The sequence below is a fragment of the Setaria viridis genome, chromosome 3, assembly GCF_005286985.2.
Source record: "Setaria viridis chromosome 3, Setaria_viridis_v4.0, whole genome shotgun sequence".
In the NCBI taxonomy this organism is placed as follows: Eukaryota; Viridiplantae; Streptophyta; class Magnoliopsida; order Poales; family Poaceae; genus Setaria; species Setaria viridis.
The window spans coordinates 8,395,680-8,413,902 of record NC_048265.2 but is presented as its reverse complement, the minus strand read 5'-3'; the positions used below and the strand labels follow the sequence as shown (position 1 = coordinate 8,413,902).

Here is an 18,223-nt window from a genome sequence, read left to right as displayed (position 1 = left end):
CTTGCTCACGCTCCACCAGCCGGAGCCCTACCTCATCAGCTTCGAGCACGCCGCCCACACGGCGGAGGCTCACTGCCAAGGACGCTTCACAAGAAGAGGCATCGACATCTGCCTCCGCACCTGGCGTAGCTTGACGCACGCCCTCGGCTTCTGCATCTTCTACAGGGTGCGCCTGGATGGCATCAAGTCCCATGCATGGATGCCAGAGCTCGTCGAGAGGGTCGTCGGCCACAAGTGCGCGCTCCAGTGTATCGTCACCGACCTTATCCAGCCGGTGGACACAAGACACATCAAGCTCTGGGTGCGGACGGCGAACCCGAACGAGATCCGAAAGAGGATGTGGCTCGCCTTCACGCACAAGGCAGCCGACAGATCCTCGGCAGTCTTCGTCTCTGCCGAGCCACCTCCGGAGTCATGGCAACAAGGCGCCCGCTATGAAGTGTTCATCCACATGCCGCTTCTTGAGGACTACTCAGCAGCGACGCGCAACCTGCAGGAAGCAGTCGACAATCCGACGAGCATCATGCCAATTCATCAGCATTACGAATGGCGCTACGGCTTGGTCGATGGCGTGCCACCGGACGCGCGCTCGCACTTCCCGACCCGCCTACTCTGCCACCACGGGAATTGGAGGGGCGCGACAAGGAGTGCCGCTGTGAGCTCGGCAGCCAAAAAGAATGACGTTCATCTGACGAGCGCGGACGGCACAACAACGGTCGTGGTAACCGCGACAAGCGCGACGCCCATGATGCCTACGACGTGGGGGTTAGGGACTACGGCCGTGCCCAGCGCGTATGTCGCGGGCCACAGGACGAACGTGAGCGTGGCAAGGAGAGGGCGGGCAAGTCTAGTTGCAAGGACCGCGCCTTCATCTGGCCACCGCGCCGCGGAGACGGAGATGACGAAGACGGTGGCCACTACGACCATCCGGGCCACAGGCAGCAGTACGGCGATGATTACTAGGGAATCGACAAGCACTTCTGCAGGGACCGTACTCGGTCTCCACCGCGTCGCGACTACGGACCACGACATGGACGGCGGCACGACACGGATGGCGAGGGATTGGGCAACATGAACAAAGCTCAACTGCAAGCCCTGTTCGTGGCCCAAGCACAAGCACTGAAGAGCTACCTTCAGAAGCAGGTAATCACCACACCACCTGCTCAAGCTAATCTCGTGGATGTGTATGCGAGAAGGAATCGCTGGATGGTCGGTGCTGAGGTGTACATCATGAAAGCTTGCTAGCTCGCCGACAACTTGGGACTTAAACATGTCTGTGCTAACAAACGAGCTTGGTCCGAGCTAGTGGCGATGCCTCGCGCCTTCGCCACACTGCGAGCGGTGCTACTCCCAGCACTGCCGCTACCGATGATCGAAAACGTCGAGAAGGCCCAAGACGACATGGTGATAGGCGTGAACCACGCCTTGCTGATGGAGCCGATGCCAGACAGAAGCAATGGCAAGGTAGCCCAAGGAAGGGCACTTGGGCCTCATGTAGCCCAACTATCATAGACAGCCAAGAAGGTCGAGGCGGCCCGCGTGAAGGCAGCGTGCGCGGACGCAGCCTGCGTGACCAGCAAGACAGTCCACGCAGCTGATAAGGTTGCCTTTGCGACCAAGGCGGCCTATGCGGTCAAGGCCAAGGCGGCCCGTGTGGAGGCAGCCCGCATGGCTATGAAGGTTGTTCACGCGGCCCAAGAGGTGGCGGTCGAGGCTAAGGCCAGGAAGGACATCACGGCTGAAGAGGCCTAGGGGCCCACGCGATCGAAGTGGCCCAGGAGGCTAGGGAGGCTAACTAGATGGCCTCGGAGAACCCTGAAGGGGTTCTAGTGGCTCCTGAGGCAACTCCAGATCTGGCCCAGGACTTTGGCCCACACGAGGAAGAACAGTCGCAGGATCAGACTTGGATTGAATCCTTGTTCTGCGCCCCACGGCCGCCGCTGCTGCAACAGCTGGTACCGCGCCGCCCTCAACAGAGACGTACCTTTGACATGATGGTGGTAAGAAGAAGCGCGCGACTTGCAAGGAAGCCTTCCATCCCAGCTGCAGAGCAAGCTCAGAGGAACCTATGGCACAAGCTGGGCATCTCCAACGATGAGATGGCCCCCATCGAGGAGGTACTGCGCGACTTCATCTCCATCTTCCGCGGACCGATTCCAGAGCACATCGTGGTGGCCATGACAGCCATCTTCGACTTAGATGACGAGGGACCGGACATGCTAGATGAGGCCCTAATCTGCCACGCAGGCGCGGTAGAGGTGGACCTGCAGGAGGTAAATGCAATGCCCGCGATCTGAACCTTCAGCGGCAAGCGTCGAGCGTCGAACTGCACAACATGTATCAGTCTACTTTGTTTACTTTATCTACTATTTCAAAAAGCCCTGCTAGCTATGACCTTCGAGCAATCAAACATGCACGCCCTGCTGGCCTCGACCTTCGGGCGACAACTGTGTGTAATTTGAACCTAAGAACGTGTACGCGATCAGACAATACATCTCCCAACGTCGGGGGCTCGCTGAAAGTTTTAATCATTGCAACCGACATAATGAACGCACGGTACTACGATGTTAAAAGGTGCATCATGCTGAACAAAAACGTAGACATCCTATCCTGGAACGTCTGAGGCCTGAACGCGACAGCTCGATGCCTGACGGTGCACGAAATGCTGACATCAACACCATGCCATATTGCTTGCCTACAAGAAACCAAACTCCAACATGTAGACTCGGCAATGGCAAACTTCTTGGGGGCCTATAGGCTAAATAATTTTGTGTACAAGCCAGCAGTAGGCACAAGAGGAGGCATCCTCCTGCTCTGGAATGACATGGCAGTAGACATTCAGAACCTGCGCATTGAACACTACTCAATAACGGTAGACATAACAATTAGACACTGCACGACGACCTTCATGCTCAGTACGGTTTATGGCCCGTCGAGAAGACCCAACAAAGAAGCCTTCCTAAGACACATGCGTGGATTTAAACCATCGGACGACTCGAAATGGATCATCCTAGGGGATTTTAATCTCATCTACCGCGCAAGAGATAAGAATAACCGAAACCTAAACCTCAGGCTAATGAGAAGATTCAGAAATGCAATAAACTTCTGTGGTCTCAAAGAAATAAATCTGCAGAATAGAAAAGTCACATGGAGCAATGAAAGGCGGAGACCTACGCTTGTCCATCTTGACAGAGTCTTCTGCAACCAAAATTAGGACCTTGAATTCGACAATTGCCTCCTTCATGCGCTGTCATCCTTGCACTTAGATCACTGCCCTTTGTTGCTAACCAACCAAGTAGGCCTGAGGTGACCGACCCCTTTCAAATTCGAAAGCTTCTGGGTGCGATTGTCTCGTATTCAGGAAGTGGTCTCCAGCGCTTCGAATACTCCTACTCAACACACTAAGCTATTTCACATACTAGGTCACAAGCTCCATGCAACATCCCGGGCCTTGAAGCAATGGAGCACGTCCATGCTATCTGAGGCTAGGATGAAGATGCACATGCCCTAGGAGGCCATATTACGACGGGATGAGGCACACGTCAGGACACTATCACTGGCCGAAACATGGCTACGGGGGAAGTTGAAACAACATCTCATGGGATGGGTAGCCATTAAAAAGATGAGGAAAAAACAATGTTCTAGGATAACTTACCTGAAAAAAGGGGATGCCAACACGAGATTCTTCCATCTAAAGGTGAACGGAAGATATAAGAAGAACTTCATTCAAAGGCTACGCAAAAACAATGGATGGGTGTTCTCTCATAATGATAAGCAGCGAATCGTGCAGGATCATTTTGAGAACATCTTGAAAGAACCACCACCGCGAGCCATGGATCTCAACTGGCCAGTGCTGAACCTACCAATGGTGTACCTATCATCCCTAGATAGCCCGTTCACAGAGGAGGAAATTCTGCGGGCAATCACTCAAACACCGAAAAATAAAGCCCCGGGACCGGATGGCTTCACTGGTCTCTTCTTTAAGCAGTGTTGGGAGACAATCAACTCTGACCTAATCACGACCATCAACTAATTTCACAACTCCTGTTGCACATATCTAAATTTACTAAACAAGGCCAACATCATTCTTATTCCAAAAAAGGATGGAGCAAAGGACATTCGAGATTTCCGACCAATCAGCTTAATCCACGCTATAGAAAAGATCATAACTAATATCCTAGACCTGCGCTTAGATCCATTCATGAATGAGCTTATATCACCCTACCAAAGCGCCTTCATTAAAGGCCAAAGCATTCATGACAATTTCCTATACGTACGCAAACTGGCACGACACTTTCACATAAACAAGAAACCGGCCTTGCTCATGAAACTAGACATATCCAAGGCCTTGGACTCCGTACGATGGGATTACCTGATGATACTACTACAACAAAGAGGCTTTCCAACGAAATGGAGGGACTAGATTGCGGTCATCCTCACAACATCAACATCACGCATATTGCTAAACGGGATCCCTATGGACCCAATACAACATGGCAAAGGTCTGCGCCAAGGTGATCCGCTATCACCGCTGCTCTTCATACTAGCAATAGATCCGCTACAACGGCTTATGATAGTGGCCACTGAGATTGGGCTACTAAGCAAGCTAAACAACCGAGCGGCAAGACCGAGAGTATCTACGTACGCGGACGACGCAGTAATATTCGTCAAGCCCACGACACGACATGTAACCAACCTAAAAGACCTACTACTCAAATTCAGAGAAACTACTGGCCTCCGCACGAATATACAGAAGACAAGCATCACACCCATCAGTTGTACCGACATAGACCTTGACACAGTGCTACACAACTTCCTGATCGCATGACAGAATTTTCCACTCAAATACCTAGGGTTACCGCTAATAGTCAAACGTCTGAGAAAATTAGATTTCCATCCACAAGTGGACAGAATAGCAAACAAGCTCTTAACTTGGAAAGGCAGAAACTTGGCCTAGGCAGGGCGTGTCTGCCTTACTAAATCGGTGCTAGCCTCACAACTAGTGTACCTATTAACGGTATTCAAAACGCTGGCAGAAGTTTTGGAAGAGATAGATAAAATTCGAAAATGATTCCTATGGGCAGGTGACAAGGAGTTCTCTGGAGGAAAGTGCAAGATCAACTGGACAAGGAGCAGCTTGCCAAAGGAGCATGGTGGACTAGGCGTTCTGAACTTCGAGAAATTTGCAAGGGCACTACGCATCAAATGGCTCTGGCACGAATGGGTTTCCCCGGATAAGACGTGGGTCGGAACTAAAACATCGTGTGACGATACAGACTACTCTTCGCCGCATGTACGACAATCAATCTCGGAAATGGTGAGCGGACATGCTTCTGGCATGATACGTGGATACAAGGAAGACGGCCAAAAGACATCGCCCCTGGACTCTACACCAGATCAAAGAAGAAAAAGAGGACGGTGGCCAAAGCGCTACACAACAACAACTGGATTAGAGACCTCAATCACCGCGGGCTTCACTATAACACACCTAAGAGAGTTTGCCACACTATGGAATCTAATTCGACCATACGTGTTACAACCTCTGCAGGAAGATAACATTACCTGGAAACTCACGCAAAATGGTTGATACACAGCGGCTTCAACCTATAAGGCCCAATTCATCGAGTGCACCAAGGCACCCAAGCTGGCAAGACGAGGATAGGACCATATCCCGACTTGCCCTCTGTGCAGATGTACGATGGAGACGGCGCACCATCTACTAGTAAAATGCAGATTCACCGGGCGCATGTGGCCTCCTGGATCTCACAGGAGAAGCTTGCCCTGGAGGACTGACCACAGAGTGCGACATGCCTAGAATGGTGGTCTAACATCACATCGATGCTAGGAATTTCACGAAAGGCAACACGTAGCATAACGGCAAAAAATCAAGAGTTCAGCGAGCATGTGGATTTCGGCTGGGGCAAAAAGCCTTGCGGGCCTGCTAGCGCGTTTTTAAGCAATCCCATGTATAGTTTTTTTTTTATTTTGCCGGTTAGCCGGTTGTAACTATCCTTCTTTGTCAATGAAATAGGCACCATCTTGTTAAAAAAAAACACGCTGTACAGTACGGATCAGGTATGTGCTCCTTATATTACTTTCACCCCCTTTCTCTTATTCGCAATATATAGTATTTATTTATTTACGCTATATATATATTTGCTGGAAAGGGTGATGACAAGCATATTTTAACGGGAACTTGTATTAATTAATTACTTCTTCTCCGATGACAATTCGTCGAGACGGCGGTCCATGATTTCCGAGACCGACTGCAAGAAGGCAGTTTCGTTTCCTCCAGCACCACGAGTAGCATCATCGTCAAGGGCCTGCGCCTCGCGCACCATCTCCTCGATCACGGACTCCTTGGTCAGGGTCTCCCTGCACATGATGCTCCCGATGTCGAAGGCGGTGAGGCCTCTCTCCACGCCCTTCTTCAGCAGCATGGTGGCGAGGCGCAGGGTGCGCGCGCACTCGCGGGAAACCTCCCAGCCGTGGAACCTGAGGGTGGCGATGTCCTCCTCGGCGTCCAGGCACCTCACGTACTCCACGGCCTCGCCGCTGAAGGGCTCCCGCGACTGAGGCCAGTAGAGCCACTCAAACGTGCAGTCCTCGAACTGCACATCGCACAAAGATACAGTTCACGCGATGAACCAAATGATACTGACCAAACTGAAAGAAAGAAATGGAGCTCACGCTCTCGGGAAGGCAGTATCCATGGTCGATGGGCACCAGTGACATGCCGCGGCCTTCGCCGTCTCTGCAGACGAGAATGTTCCCGGCATGCCTGTCCGCGTTGGCAAGGCGGATGTCGAGGACGCAGATCTTGTGAACCTCCTGGACCGGGAACGCGCGGGGTCCCATGTCCTCGCAGCTCCCGCAGTTCTTGACGAAGGCCTGCAAGGACCCGAGCTTGGACGCCGGTGGCTGGACGCTCCTGTCGGGATGCCTGAAGGCTTTGTGCATGCACCTGACGAGCGCAGTCGGGGGAACGCCGGCGAAGCCCGCGGCGGCATGGGCGGCGAATGACCGGCGGTCGCCGAGCGGGTGGTCGAGGATGTAGGCGGCGACCTCCCTGAGAGCGCCCTCGCCGACGCGCGTCCCTTTCTTGAGCCCTTCGCCGGTGGACGACACGGGGAGGCCGCGCGGGTTGTTGGCGGCCATGGGCTCCTCGTCCACCGGCTTGAACACGGCGACGTGCCGGTGCCCCGACGCGTCCTGCATGAAGTAGGCGCCCCCCGTGCCCTCCGACGACATGACCGGCGCGTTCCCCTTCTCCATCCCGGCGCGCACGGCGCTCACCAGGTTGCGGAGCGCCGGGGGCAGCTGGGCCTTGGGGTTGCCAACGACGGGCTCGATCCCGACGTCCCGTGGCGGTGGCGGTGGGTGCTGCTGGGAGGCGGCGTCGCGCGCGACGATGGAGACCTCGAAGTCGCTGGCGGCGGCCTTGGCCGAGCGCCGCACTAACAGGTGGATGACCGCGCCGTCGGCCCTGCAGACGTCGTGGATGAGGTGGGCGTCGTCGAGCTCCTCGCCCTCGAGGACGAGGCTCTGCTCGTCGGGGGGGAGGCGGCGGCCGTCCTTGGCGATCTGCTGCTTGACGTAGCCGACGGTGCGGCCGGGCTCGACGCGGAACCGGAACTTGCTGCCTTTGACGGTCTCGACGACGGTGATGAGGCGGATGTCGGGGACGCGGACTACGAGGTGGAGGACGTTTCCGTCGGCGACGCCGTAGTCCCGGACGCGGCAGTCGTTGCGGGCGAGCTCGCGGCCGTCGAAGACGAGCTTCTGCTTGCGGACGACGACGCCCCTGGACGTCTGGACGCGGAGCTTGACGGAGGCGATGGAGTCGGAGGCCATGACCCGCATGGGCATCGCGGCGAGGCCCGGCGCCGTGAGGTAGATCGTGATGGAGCCGTCCGGGGCGGGGCGGAGCGGGAGGAGGCCGGCCTCGTCCCTCGCCGCGCAGGCGGCGGCGGCACCGGCTGGCGACATTGTGGCCTGCGCCGGTCTCTCCGCCGTCTCTTTGTGGTGGTGCACGGAGGTGACGAAGCCTCTAACGGCGGCGGGACGAGATCTCGACGATCCGCGATGGATCGATCGGAGCCCAACAGGCGCCTGCCCCCACTGAAAACACAACCTTTGACACGACGAATGGAACGGCCGGAAAAACTACCTAAAATCTACAGTTTCCATGTCTTTCTCTCTGCCCCTTTTTCCCTCCCTGCCTTCAATTCAATTCCCTTCTCCCCTTCCTCGATCGATCGGTGCAGTGCAGATCAAGACGACGATCAAGGCGGGAGGGGCAAGCAGGGCCAAGCAAGGGGCAGCGACGACCTCGCCCGGTGTCCTTGGCTCGTGGCGACCGAGCGCAAGGGACACGCGAGGCGAGGGCGGCGGCGGGGGTGGATCCTTACCGCGAGGGGGCAAGAACCGAGGAGGGGCGGCAGGCGCCGGAGAGGCTTATATCGGGCGGCGGCGGGGGCCTCACTGTAACGGCCGGGGACCAAATTTAGCGCCGCGGCTCGCTGTCCTGGCCTGGTTCGTTCGGTTTGCCGCGCCACGGCCATGGCTGGCTGGCTTTTAACTGCCGGCCGGCGAGCCAGCGTGCACGACCCAGGCAGCGGGAGCCCCGTTGTGCGGTGGCCGTCCCCCTGCTGCGCCGAGGGTTCAGGTCAGGCCGACACGTCCGGCGCCCGCGCGCGGCGCGGCATGCAACAGCGCGACCTTGACCTGTCACGCTGCCGTGGAATGGGAGAGACGATGCTAGGGAGACTGGCCTGTGCCTGTCCGTTTTTGTTCAAGACTTGGAAGAGGCGGACGGCCTGCTAGGCCCGCTAATAAGGAAACGGGCGCGGAGAAGTTGGGCTTCATCTGGTCCACATATACTGTTTGGGGCCTATGGGCCAGACCAGCGCGTGCCAAAGATTAACTCGAGTATTCTCGGCTCATTAGCTAAGATCTAGCCCACCACCATCTACTGCACAAAGGATTTTAGACCGTGATCAGAATTTTTTTTCGTGATTTTTTAGGGCTAAAGATAATCTCGTTGTTGATTCAGAATTGGTATTAGGGGAAGACAAAGCGAGTCCCGTATGAACATTGTTTGATGTAAAAAGAAAGATTGGTATGAAACCACCGTCCGTAAACTCCGTACAAGGGTGCCCGGTGCCATGGCATGTCCATCGCAACCATCGTCGGTGCGGCATCAGCGGCCGGCTAAGAGCTTAACAGGTTGGAAGGCTCTTTTTGGTAGAGCTTCCGGAGCCGTTTTTGCTGGAGCCGAGCCAAACGCACAAAAATGAAATGGCTTCAATGGAGGAGCTCTCCGGAGCCAGAGCTCTTTTTGAACTGGGCGCATGGAGCTGGAATTTTTGGCTCCGGCAGCTCCGTCCCACATACGCCTGCTTCTTGCCTCGCGTCGCAAAAGTCCCACGTCGCTTTTCGCCCCTCCGCACGCGTTCCCGTGCCGCTTTTTGCCTCGCGTCACAACAGGCCAACAGCAGCACTGGCAGCGCCGTTGAAGGAAAAAGGAAAAAGAAAAGAAAAAAAAGAAAAGGTGAAGGGAAAAAAGAAAAGGAAAAGCAAAGGATATTATGGGTATTTCGTATCTTATCTAACCATTTTAAACTGCACAGAAGAGCCGTTTTGCCAAACGGTTTTCCAAAAGGAGTCAGAGTCGGAGAAGCCACTCCACCAGAGGAGCCAGAGCCGGAGCCATTTTCAGAGGAGCCGGAGCCCTACCGAACTGGCTCTAAGTAGGCTGAATGCTGAGATGGAGGAGAGAGGAGGAGTAGGCTGTAAACTTACAGCCAGTTTAGACACAAGAACTAAGAAACTCTGTGAGAAAGACAAGTGAATCTTATATTAATATTGAAGAGCCCACTAGTACATGGGTGGGTTGCAAAGATAGTTACAGCTACCAGCCAGCTGTATTATTAGCCTTAGGACCTGTTTGGATACCCTGTGTTAAAGTTTAACAAGTGTTAAAGTTTTAACACTCTCAAATGGAGTGCTAAAATTTAACACATTGGAGTATTTGGATACTGTGTTAAACTTTAACACTTTGGTGGGAAATGACTCTATTGCCCTCTCATTTATGGCAGGCGGAGAGAGGGGGAGGAGAGAGAAGGGTGCAATGGTGAGAAAAAGTGGAGAAGGGGACCACTTTTAACAAGTTTAACAACTTTTAACACCCCTTAGAGCAACTCCAAGAGGCTGCTAATCTTACCCCCAATATTTTTTTAGGAAAAAAGAGAAAAAATGAGCTCCAATAGTCCACCCAAACCTCCCCAATTTTTTAACAACACTAAAAAATAGACTACCACCGCGTATATTTTAGCGTTAGCATTCCTCCCCCAATCCTGATTCCCGCACGCTCGCGCGTCCCTTCCGATGGACCCAATACGATGACGTGGCCTGTTTTAAAATATTGGGGGTATTTATTAGTAATTCGCTGTGGATCGATATATTTTTGGGGAAAATATTTTTTTGAAAGAACCCCATTACATAGTTTTGGGGAAGAATTTTTTGAAGTACTCTTAGAGTTGCTCTAAAGGTGTTTATGAAATTAGGAGTGTTAAACTTTAACACATCCTTTTAACACATGTGTTTGGAAGATAATATGATAAAAATATATTAAAAATAGGGTATTAAACTTTAATACCTCCTACCAAACATCAAACATGGCCTTACTCTAAACGCCGACGCTTTTCACGCCGACGTCGAAGAAAGAGCAGCCTACTGCGGCGCCGATACTAGCGTGGCGGCTCCTCCTCGATCTTTCGCCTACGCCGGGCTGTCGGCCGCCCGTTGGGAAACGCTAGTTCCTTCGGCCAGGGCAGCATTTATTCTCGGGAACCACCACGCCTCTCCACGTACTCATACGGCCAACCCCACTGCCACCACCCATCACGCCATGCCCGCCTCCAGTCCCCATCCTGACTGACCACCGCGCCGCGCCCGTTACTGCCACCTCACTCCTCTCCACCCCCTTCCTCTTCTGCTGCTCTCCTCTAAAACCAATCAGCAACCCGGCCACTGCTCCGTTCTGTCCTGTTCCGCCCCGCCCCTGCTCGATGCTACGACTACGAGGCGCCATGGCTTCCGCGGCCAGCCCCATCTGCTCCCTCCTCCTCCTCCTCCTCGTCCTGCAACTGCCTCCTTTCGCCGCCGCTCTCTCGAAGCCGCCCGCGCGGTACCAGTACCACACGCTTCGCGCTACCCCACTCTCCCCCGAACCCACCGCCCGAGTCGACGCCGCAGCCATCCTCGGCACCAGCACCGACCTGGCAGCTGTCTTCGACGGCATCGGCAACGCCTCCGCCGTGGAATTGGTGCTCGCCCACCGCGAGGCGTTCGCGGCGCCCAACGCCACCGCGCCCCAGCTGCTCGCGCACCGCCTGGCGCGCGACGCCGCGCGCGCCGATGCGATATCCTCCGCCGCAGCAGCCGGGGCCACCAACGGGACGCGCGCGCCGCGACGCCGTGGTGGCGGCGGCTTCGCGGCGCCCGTGTTGTCCGGCCTGTCGCAGGGCAGCGGCGAGTATTTCGCGCAGGTCGGCGTGGGCACGCCGCCCACGCCGGCGCTCCTGGTGCTCGACACCGGCAGCGACGTCGTCTGGCTGCAGTGCGCGCCCTGCCGCCACTGCTACGCGCAGTCGGGCAGGGTCTTCGACCCGCGCCGCTCCCGCTCCTACGCCACCGTCCCCTGCGCCGCGCCGCTCTGCCGCCGCCTCGACTCCGGCGGCTGCAACAAGCGCCGCGGGTCGTGCCTCTACCAGGTCGCCTACGGCGACGGGTCAATCACCGCGGGGGACCTGGCCACCGAGACGCTCTCCTTCGCCCGCGGCGCGCGGGTGCCGCGCGTCGCCATCGGGTGCGGGCACGACAACGAGGGCCTCTTCGTCGCCGCCGCGGGGCTCCTGGGCCTCGGCCGCGGCAGGCTGTCGCTGCCCACCCAGGTCGCCCGCCGCTACGGCCGCAGCTTCTCCTACTGCCTCGTGGACCGCACCTCCTCGCTGAAGCCGTCGTCCACCCGGTCGTCCACCCTGACCTTCGGCGCCGCCGCCCTGGCCGGGGCAGGCGCCGGCGCCGGCGCCCGCGTGTCGTTCACCCCGATGGTTCGGAACCCCAGGATGTCGACCTTCTACTACGTGCGCGTGGCGGGGTTCAGCGTCGGCGGCGCGCGCGTCCGCGGCGTGTCGGAGCGGGACCTCCGGCTTGACCCGGCCACCGGCCGCGGCGGCGTGATCCTGGACTCGGGCACGTCGGTGACCCGGCTGGCCCGCCCCGTGTACGCGGCCGTGCGCGATGCGTTCCGGGCCGCGGCGGCGGCCGCGGGCGGGCTGCGGCCGAGCCCCGGCGGGTTCTCGCTGTTCGACACGTGCTACGACCTGGGCAGGCGGCGGGTGGTTAAGGTGCCGACGCTGTCGGTGCACCTGGCGGGCGGCGCGGCGGTGGCGCTGCCGCCGGAGAACTACCTGATACCCGTGGACACGCGGGGCACGTTCTGCTTCGCGCTGGCGGGCACGGACGGGGGCGTGTCCATCCTCGGCAACATTCAGCAGCAGGGGTTCCGCGTGGTGTTCGACGGCGACGCGCAGCGCGTCGGCCTGGTGCCCAAGAGCTGCTGAGCCAGGCTGGATACGTGATGTTCTTTACTCGTAGCGACTTACTGGTAAAAGCGTTTCCGTTGTAAGAGTGGCGTAAAAGAGCTGCAGGCCGCACAAGAAGTGGCCAAAGGAAGGCGTCTTCTGTTGTTTGTGTTATTTTTCCCTGCGGTTATTACGAGGTGTTCACGTTGTTGTGCTGCCGCCTGCATGTTGTTTGCGTGCTTGTGGTTTTCTTCTGCTTGAATTGAATCCCCTGCCGCATTGCAAGCTGCGCCTGTGCATGAACGCCAAGCCGATAACTTCACTTGCAAACTACTACGTACGCATTGGCGTATCATCCCATGAGAAGGTATCGCGGGGCAGTGAGCCGTCAGGTGAGAATGCTCGGTACGAGCTTGAGATCGAGCAGTGTGCACCAAGCACCATTACTTTCTCCTTAATTTCTTTTGCAGGTTCCCCTGGCGTTGCAGATGGTAAAATCTATAGATACTACCGAGTCGATCTGCAGCGTGTTGGTCTGGGTCCCCTGGTCCTGATGGAAGTGCTAAAGTAGTCATCATCATGACGGACTACACATGGCCTGCTCTGGCCGCATGCATTTCATGGCTCGATCTAATCATGGCTCCCTTGCTTTTATCTTTCCATGGACAGAGCCGGAGATCCGGACCGTGTCGGTCGGACGGTCTCGTATCCTTTCGCATGCAGCACTGCACCCTCGTAGCGTAGCTGCGGGCCTGCGGCTCACGGCCGGGCCGCCACTGGCTCGCCGCCGAGAAGTGGTGCAGCGATTTCGTGGCCGTCGCCGCCGGTGGCCGTGGTTGATGCGTGGCACCGGCTCCGGCCCCGTTTCCGCCGCCTGAGCGCATGCATGCTGCCTGCTGTTGCTGGCTGAGTCGCGGGATCGGAGTAGCTTTCATTGCTGCCCCCCGGCGCCCATGCAGATGTGAGTGACTGACGCTGACGCCCATGCGACGGATGCAACGGGCAACGGGACACGATCGACTGGGATCATCCGCCATCACAGGCGCCTTCCCTGCATCTGCACGTAAATGCGATACGCAGATGCGGGGCAACGTGTAGCGTTTCCGCTGCTCCAGCATGCATGCACGTCGGCACGGCAGTAAAGCAGCAGCAGCAGCAGAGTAGAAAATGATTGGACCAAGATGCGCAATGGTTGGTGACTGCCCCCTCCCGTCTGATCATGATCAAGTGTGTTGGCTACCTGTAACTGCAATGCAACATGCTTCAGTTTCTCGAGGCTCACCGCTTTCTTTTTAGGGGGGTGTTTGGGACACAGGGGTTAAAATTTAGCCCCTATCACATCGGATGTTTGACACTAATTAGGAGTATGAAACATTAGTTAATTACAAAATTAATTGCACAACCCCTAGGTCAAATCGCGAGACGAATCTATTAAGTCTAATTAGTCCATGATTTGACATTGTGGTGCTACAGTAACCATTCGCTAATGATGGATTAATTAGGTTTAATAGATTCGTCTTGCGATTTAGCCTAGGAGTTTTGCTATTAGTTTTGTAATTAGCTCATATTTAATCGTCCTAATTAGCATCCGAACATCCGATGTGACAGGACTAGAGTTTAGCCCCTATCTCCCAAACACCCCCTATCCGCCACACCAGGCCATGGCACCGGCCTGACCTGGGGGCAGCTAGGTTTGCCATCTTCTTTTCCTATTTGGCTATTCTCTAGAGGTTGACCCCAGGCCTCCTGGGCCGACACCCAAATATGATCATTTGGTCTCCTCATGCTGGCTGATCTTCCACCCTCTTGGATCGCAAGGTCCGATTCCAAAAGCAAATCCATCGTCCTGCGTATTGTGCTCCTTTGTGCCAACACGCCATGGATCACCTCTCTCTCACGGTACGTCGACACATAATGCATGCAGGTTGTGCTTTGTACTTGTACGGCAAAGATCTTGAAATGCCACGGGAAAAGCACAGACAGGAGATCGAGCACATCCATCGCGAGACCGCAAATCGGCCGTCAGGTACGGTGTCAACTAAGACTTGGGGTTTAAGGCACTAGCTAGCCGGCAGGATGGAGGGGTCCAAGCGGGGAATGCGAGCAGTAGAGGAGATGGCTGCTACATGAAAGAGGAGATCATTTTGTCAACTAAACATCATCAATCTTCACAAAATCTGGCAGCACAGAAATCAGTTTTCCTTGCCCAAATTTTGGCAGTACAATGCGCTCGCTCTGTTTAAAATAATCAGTTGTTGCTCTAGCTTTGTCCAAAATCAAACATTTCTATTTTTGACCATTAATTTTAAAAAATCGTGTACTTTTACCGACATGCAAATTATGTATTACAAAGTATTCTCATGGCGAATATCAAAGTATAAAGCTTGTTACGATGCTAGACTAGACGAAAATTTAGAAATCAATTACCAAAGATATAAGGATAAAAATTCTCGATCTCAAGTAAAATTAAAAATGACAACTAATTTCAAAGAGAGACAGATAAAGAGGGTCTCGCTGGTTCGGGAACAGTTGAAACTGACAACTAAAATCTAGCCAAAAAGTTGGGGGAGAAAATCCTGGCAACATCACGTGAGCTGAGCTTGACACCTCTCAAGTATGCAAGCGATTACTGGGGCCCAAGCGAGCCTCGATTCGCGTCGTCCCACGAGAAAAAAAGAGAGAGAAAAAGGGATAGGGGTGTTTGATACTTAGGTGTTAAGCTTTAGCAGTGTCATATTGGATGCTCGGATGCTAATTAAAAGGACTAAATATGAGCTAGTCACAAAACTAATTGCACAGATGAAGTCTAATTCGCAAGATGAATCTATTAAACCTAATTAATCCATCATTAGCAAATAGTTACTGCAACACCATATTGTCAAATCATGGACTAATTATGCTTAATAGATTCGTCTCGCGAATTAAACTCCATCTGTTCAATTAGTTTTGTAATTAGCCTATGTTTAATACTTTTAATTAGGGGGTGTTTGGTTCTTTAGGACCTCCTAAAATTCATGTCACATCGAATATTCGGATGTTAATTAGGAGTACTAAACATGAGCTAATTATAAAACTAATTACACAGATGGAGGCTAATTCACGAGACAAATCTATTAAGCCTAATTTATCCATCATTAGCACATGTTTATTGTAGCACCATATTGTCAAATCATGGAGTAATTAGGCTTAATAGATTCGTCTCACAAATTAGTCTCCATATGTGTAATTGGTTTTATAATTAATCTATATTTAATACTCCTAATTAATATCTAAACATTTGATATGACAGAAATTTTAGGAGATCCTATAGAAACAAACACCCCCTTAGTATCAAATATCCGATATGACGGGTGCTAAATTTTAGCGACCGAAGCCAAACAGGCACTAATATTCTTTCCCGTCAGGAGTCGGAAAACCAAGCAATCAATCATGCCACTAGACACGAAGAAAACCATGAACACACGGGATGGACTAGTCTAATCCGACCCCCTGCCGCGCCAGAACCAGTTGCTCAAGATACTGTACGTTGTCGGTGTCCAGCTGAGACGATGTTATAATTTATTTATTCTTAAAATAATATAATATATTTACGTACCGTAATACTCCTACACGTTATCGTTGCTCTATTAAAATTCTGCCTAGCTACCCCACGGATTGTGGAACGAGTAAAAGATCGATGGCACTGCACGCAGTGTTCATGTACATGCAATATGCATGCAGCAGGCAGGCATGAGTCATCCACCATTTCGCCAGCTGGGGTGCTGAAAATGACACCATGCATGTGGGCAGTCATCATCGTCCAAATAAGCAGTGTGGTAATACCGTCGCGTCGTTGGTTTAACGTCATCGTGTCATGTGGGCTCTCAGTTACGTGTTGGCAAGAGGACATCGCAGACGCGTAGAAATTCCTGTGAAATCCACGTGTTCTGCTAGATGAGCTCTCCACGGCGGGCCATGCTCGTGCAGAATTCATAAAACCAAATCCAAAATCGTGCGTCCATAAATTCAAAGTAAACTCAAAGAGGAGATGCGTTCGACACAGTCCCCAGTTCGTGCAGCTGGACCATGAACGCCAGGACGTGGGACCCGGGTGTCATCCTCTCTCTCTCTCTGTTCTTCGGCCGCCGCAATCAAAATCCGGACGTTGCGTGACAGATGATGGGCCGCGCCCAGCGTCTGACTTCGAGCGAGCCCGACCCACGTCAGCCCGGGAGGGAGGAAGGAGCTAGCCGTTGAGCCGCGTGGGCCTTCCCGTCATTTCCCTGCCCGTGGGCCCGTTACCCAGACAGAGTAGTAGCTCGCGGCGGGCCCCGCCCGCGGGGGTTGAAATGGTAAAAAAAAAAAAGCAGGCGCGCATCCATGAGCTGCGCTGCAATCTTGCAAGCCAGCGTGCCTAGATTTGGACTGTGTGTCCGTTTGACCTCAGGCTCACGCTCGCCCAGGGCATGGGTCGGGTCGGCACCCTCTTCCCCTCTGCTGCGTGCACACCGCTAACCAACACGAGGGTCCCTGCAGTCTCGATGGCATGTGGGCCAGGACTGCGGCCAGGGCCTCTCCTCGTGGCTTGTGTTGGAAGCTTTGGGGGCGCTTGGTTGCCCGCGCCCAGCTCACCACGCCTGCTACTCGCCACACCACGCTAGGCTGCAGCTACAAACATTTAGGCCTTGTTTAGTTACCAAAATTCTAACTTTGGCACTATGCAAAAAGAATATTTCCCATCACATCAAACTTATGATACATGCATGGAGTACTGAATTTGTAGACAAAATCAAAAATTAATTGCACAGTTTGGTTGTACTTTGTGAGACGAATCTTTTAAGCCTAATTAGTTAATATTTGGACAATAATTCACAAATACAAACGAAACGCTACAGTATGCTACAGTGCTGGTGCAGTGATTTTGGTTGTCCAAAATTGGGCAATTAAACAGACCCTTACTGAGAAGGCGCCGCCACCGCTGTGGCGTCGTTTTTTCTCGCCTTGAGTTGTGGCGCCGCCACAGTGGTGTGGCGGTCTACGACTGGCTACCAAATAACCTTTTTTAGGCCTATTCGGCTGGACTTATAAGCCAGTTGAAAAGCTGAAATGGCTGATTTGTTGTGAGAGAAAAACATTGTTCGGTGGCTGATAAGCTGAAGCGAACAGGCCGTTTATTGTGTGCGTGAGCTGCGACGCCCAAGCCTTTCCGTTGCATGCCTCCACACGCCCCATCCTTCTCACACTCTTAGTGTTCCGGCGAAACTAGCTCCGTGCACATACAATAGCCACCACTTTAGTATTCAGCGCACATGCAATAGCCTCCACTTCAGTATTCAGCGGTTATAGCCGATGCATAAAAACATTAAGTCATATCATCCAATAATGTAGTGAGTGAAAATATGTTCGATTATTATTTTACTAACCTTCTTACAGTTCAGGTTTTCATGACCTTATTATTTGAAAATAAATGAGCATAATTAAATGTGCTCACTATGCTTCTAAATGCATCTTAAAAAATCTTTGAAACAATTCGATATTAATTTGCACCGTTCTAAATGGCCGCATCAATACACATGAATCGTGTCACCTTACGACCTAAGCATTAAATGTCGCTAACTAAAGAAAATAGTTTCATGTGTGGACAACTCATGTTG

The 18,223-nt window shown here is 53.6% G+C and overlaps 2 protein-coding genes across 2 annotated transcripts; one reads left to right on the top strand and one right to left on the bottom strand.

The window, feature by feature from the left end:
- Positions 1-5,855: 5,855 nt before the first annotated feature.
- LOC117847148 (phosphatidylinositol 4-kinase gamma 4) lies at positions 5,856-7,869 on the bottom strand. The gene is made up of 2 exons (XM_034728311.2): positions 6,691-7,869; positions 5,856-6,611 (listed from the first exon to the last, which is right to left on the bottom strand). The coding sequence occupies exons 1-2, from the start codon at positions 7,867-7,869 to the stop codon at positions 6,210-6,212; spliced, it is 1,581 nt and encodes a 526-aa protein (XP_034584202.1). The 3' UTR covers positions 5,856-6,209.
- Positions 7,870-10,787: 2,918 nt separating this feature from the next.
- Positions 10,788-12,875, top strand: LOC117847149 (aspartyl protease family protein 2). The gene has a single exon (XM_034728312.2). The coding sequence runs from the start codon at positions 11,073-11,075 to the stop codon at positions 12,627-12,629; it is 1,557 nt and encodes a 518-aa protein (XP_034584203.1). The 5' UTR covers positions 10,788-11,072; the 3' UTR covers positions 12,630-12,875.
- Positions 12,876-18,223: the final 5,348 nt, after the last annotated feature.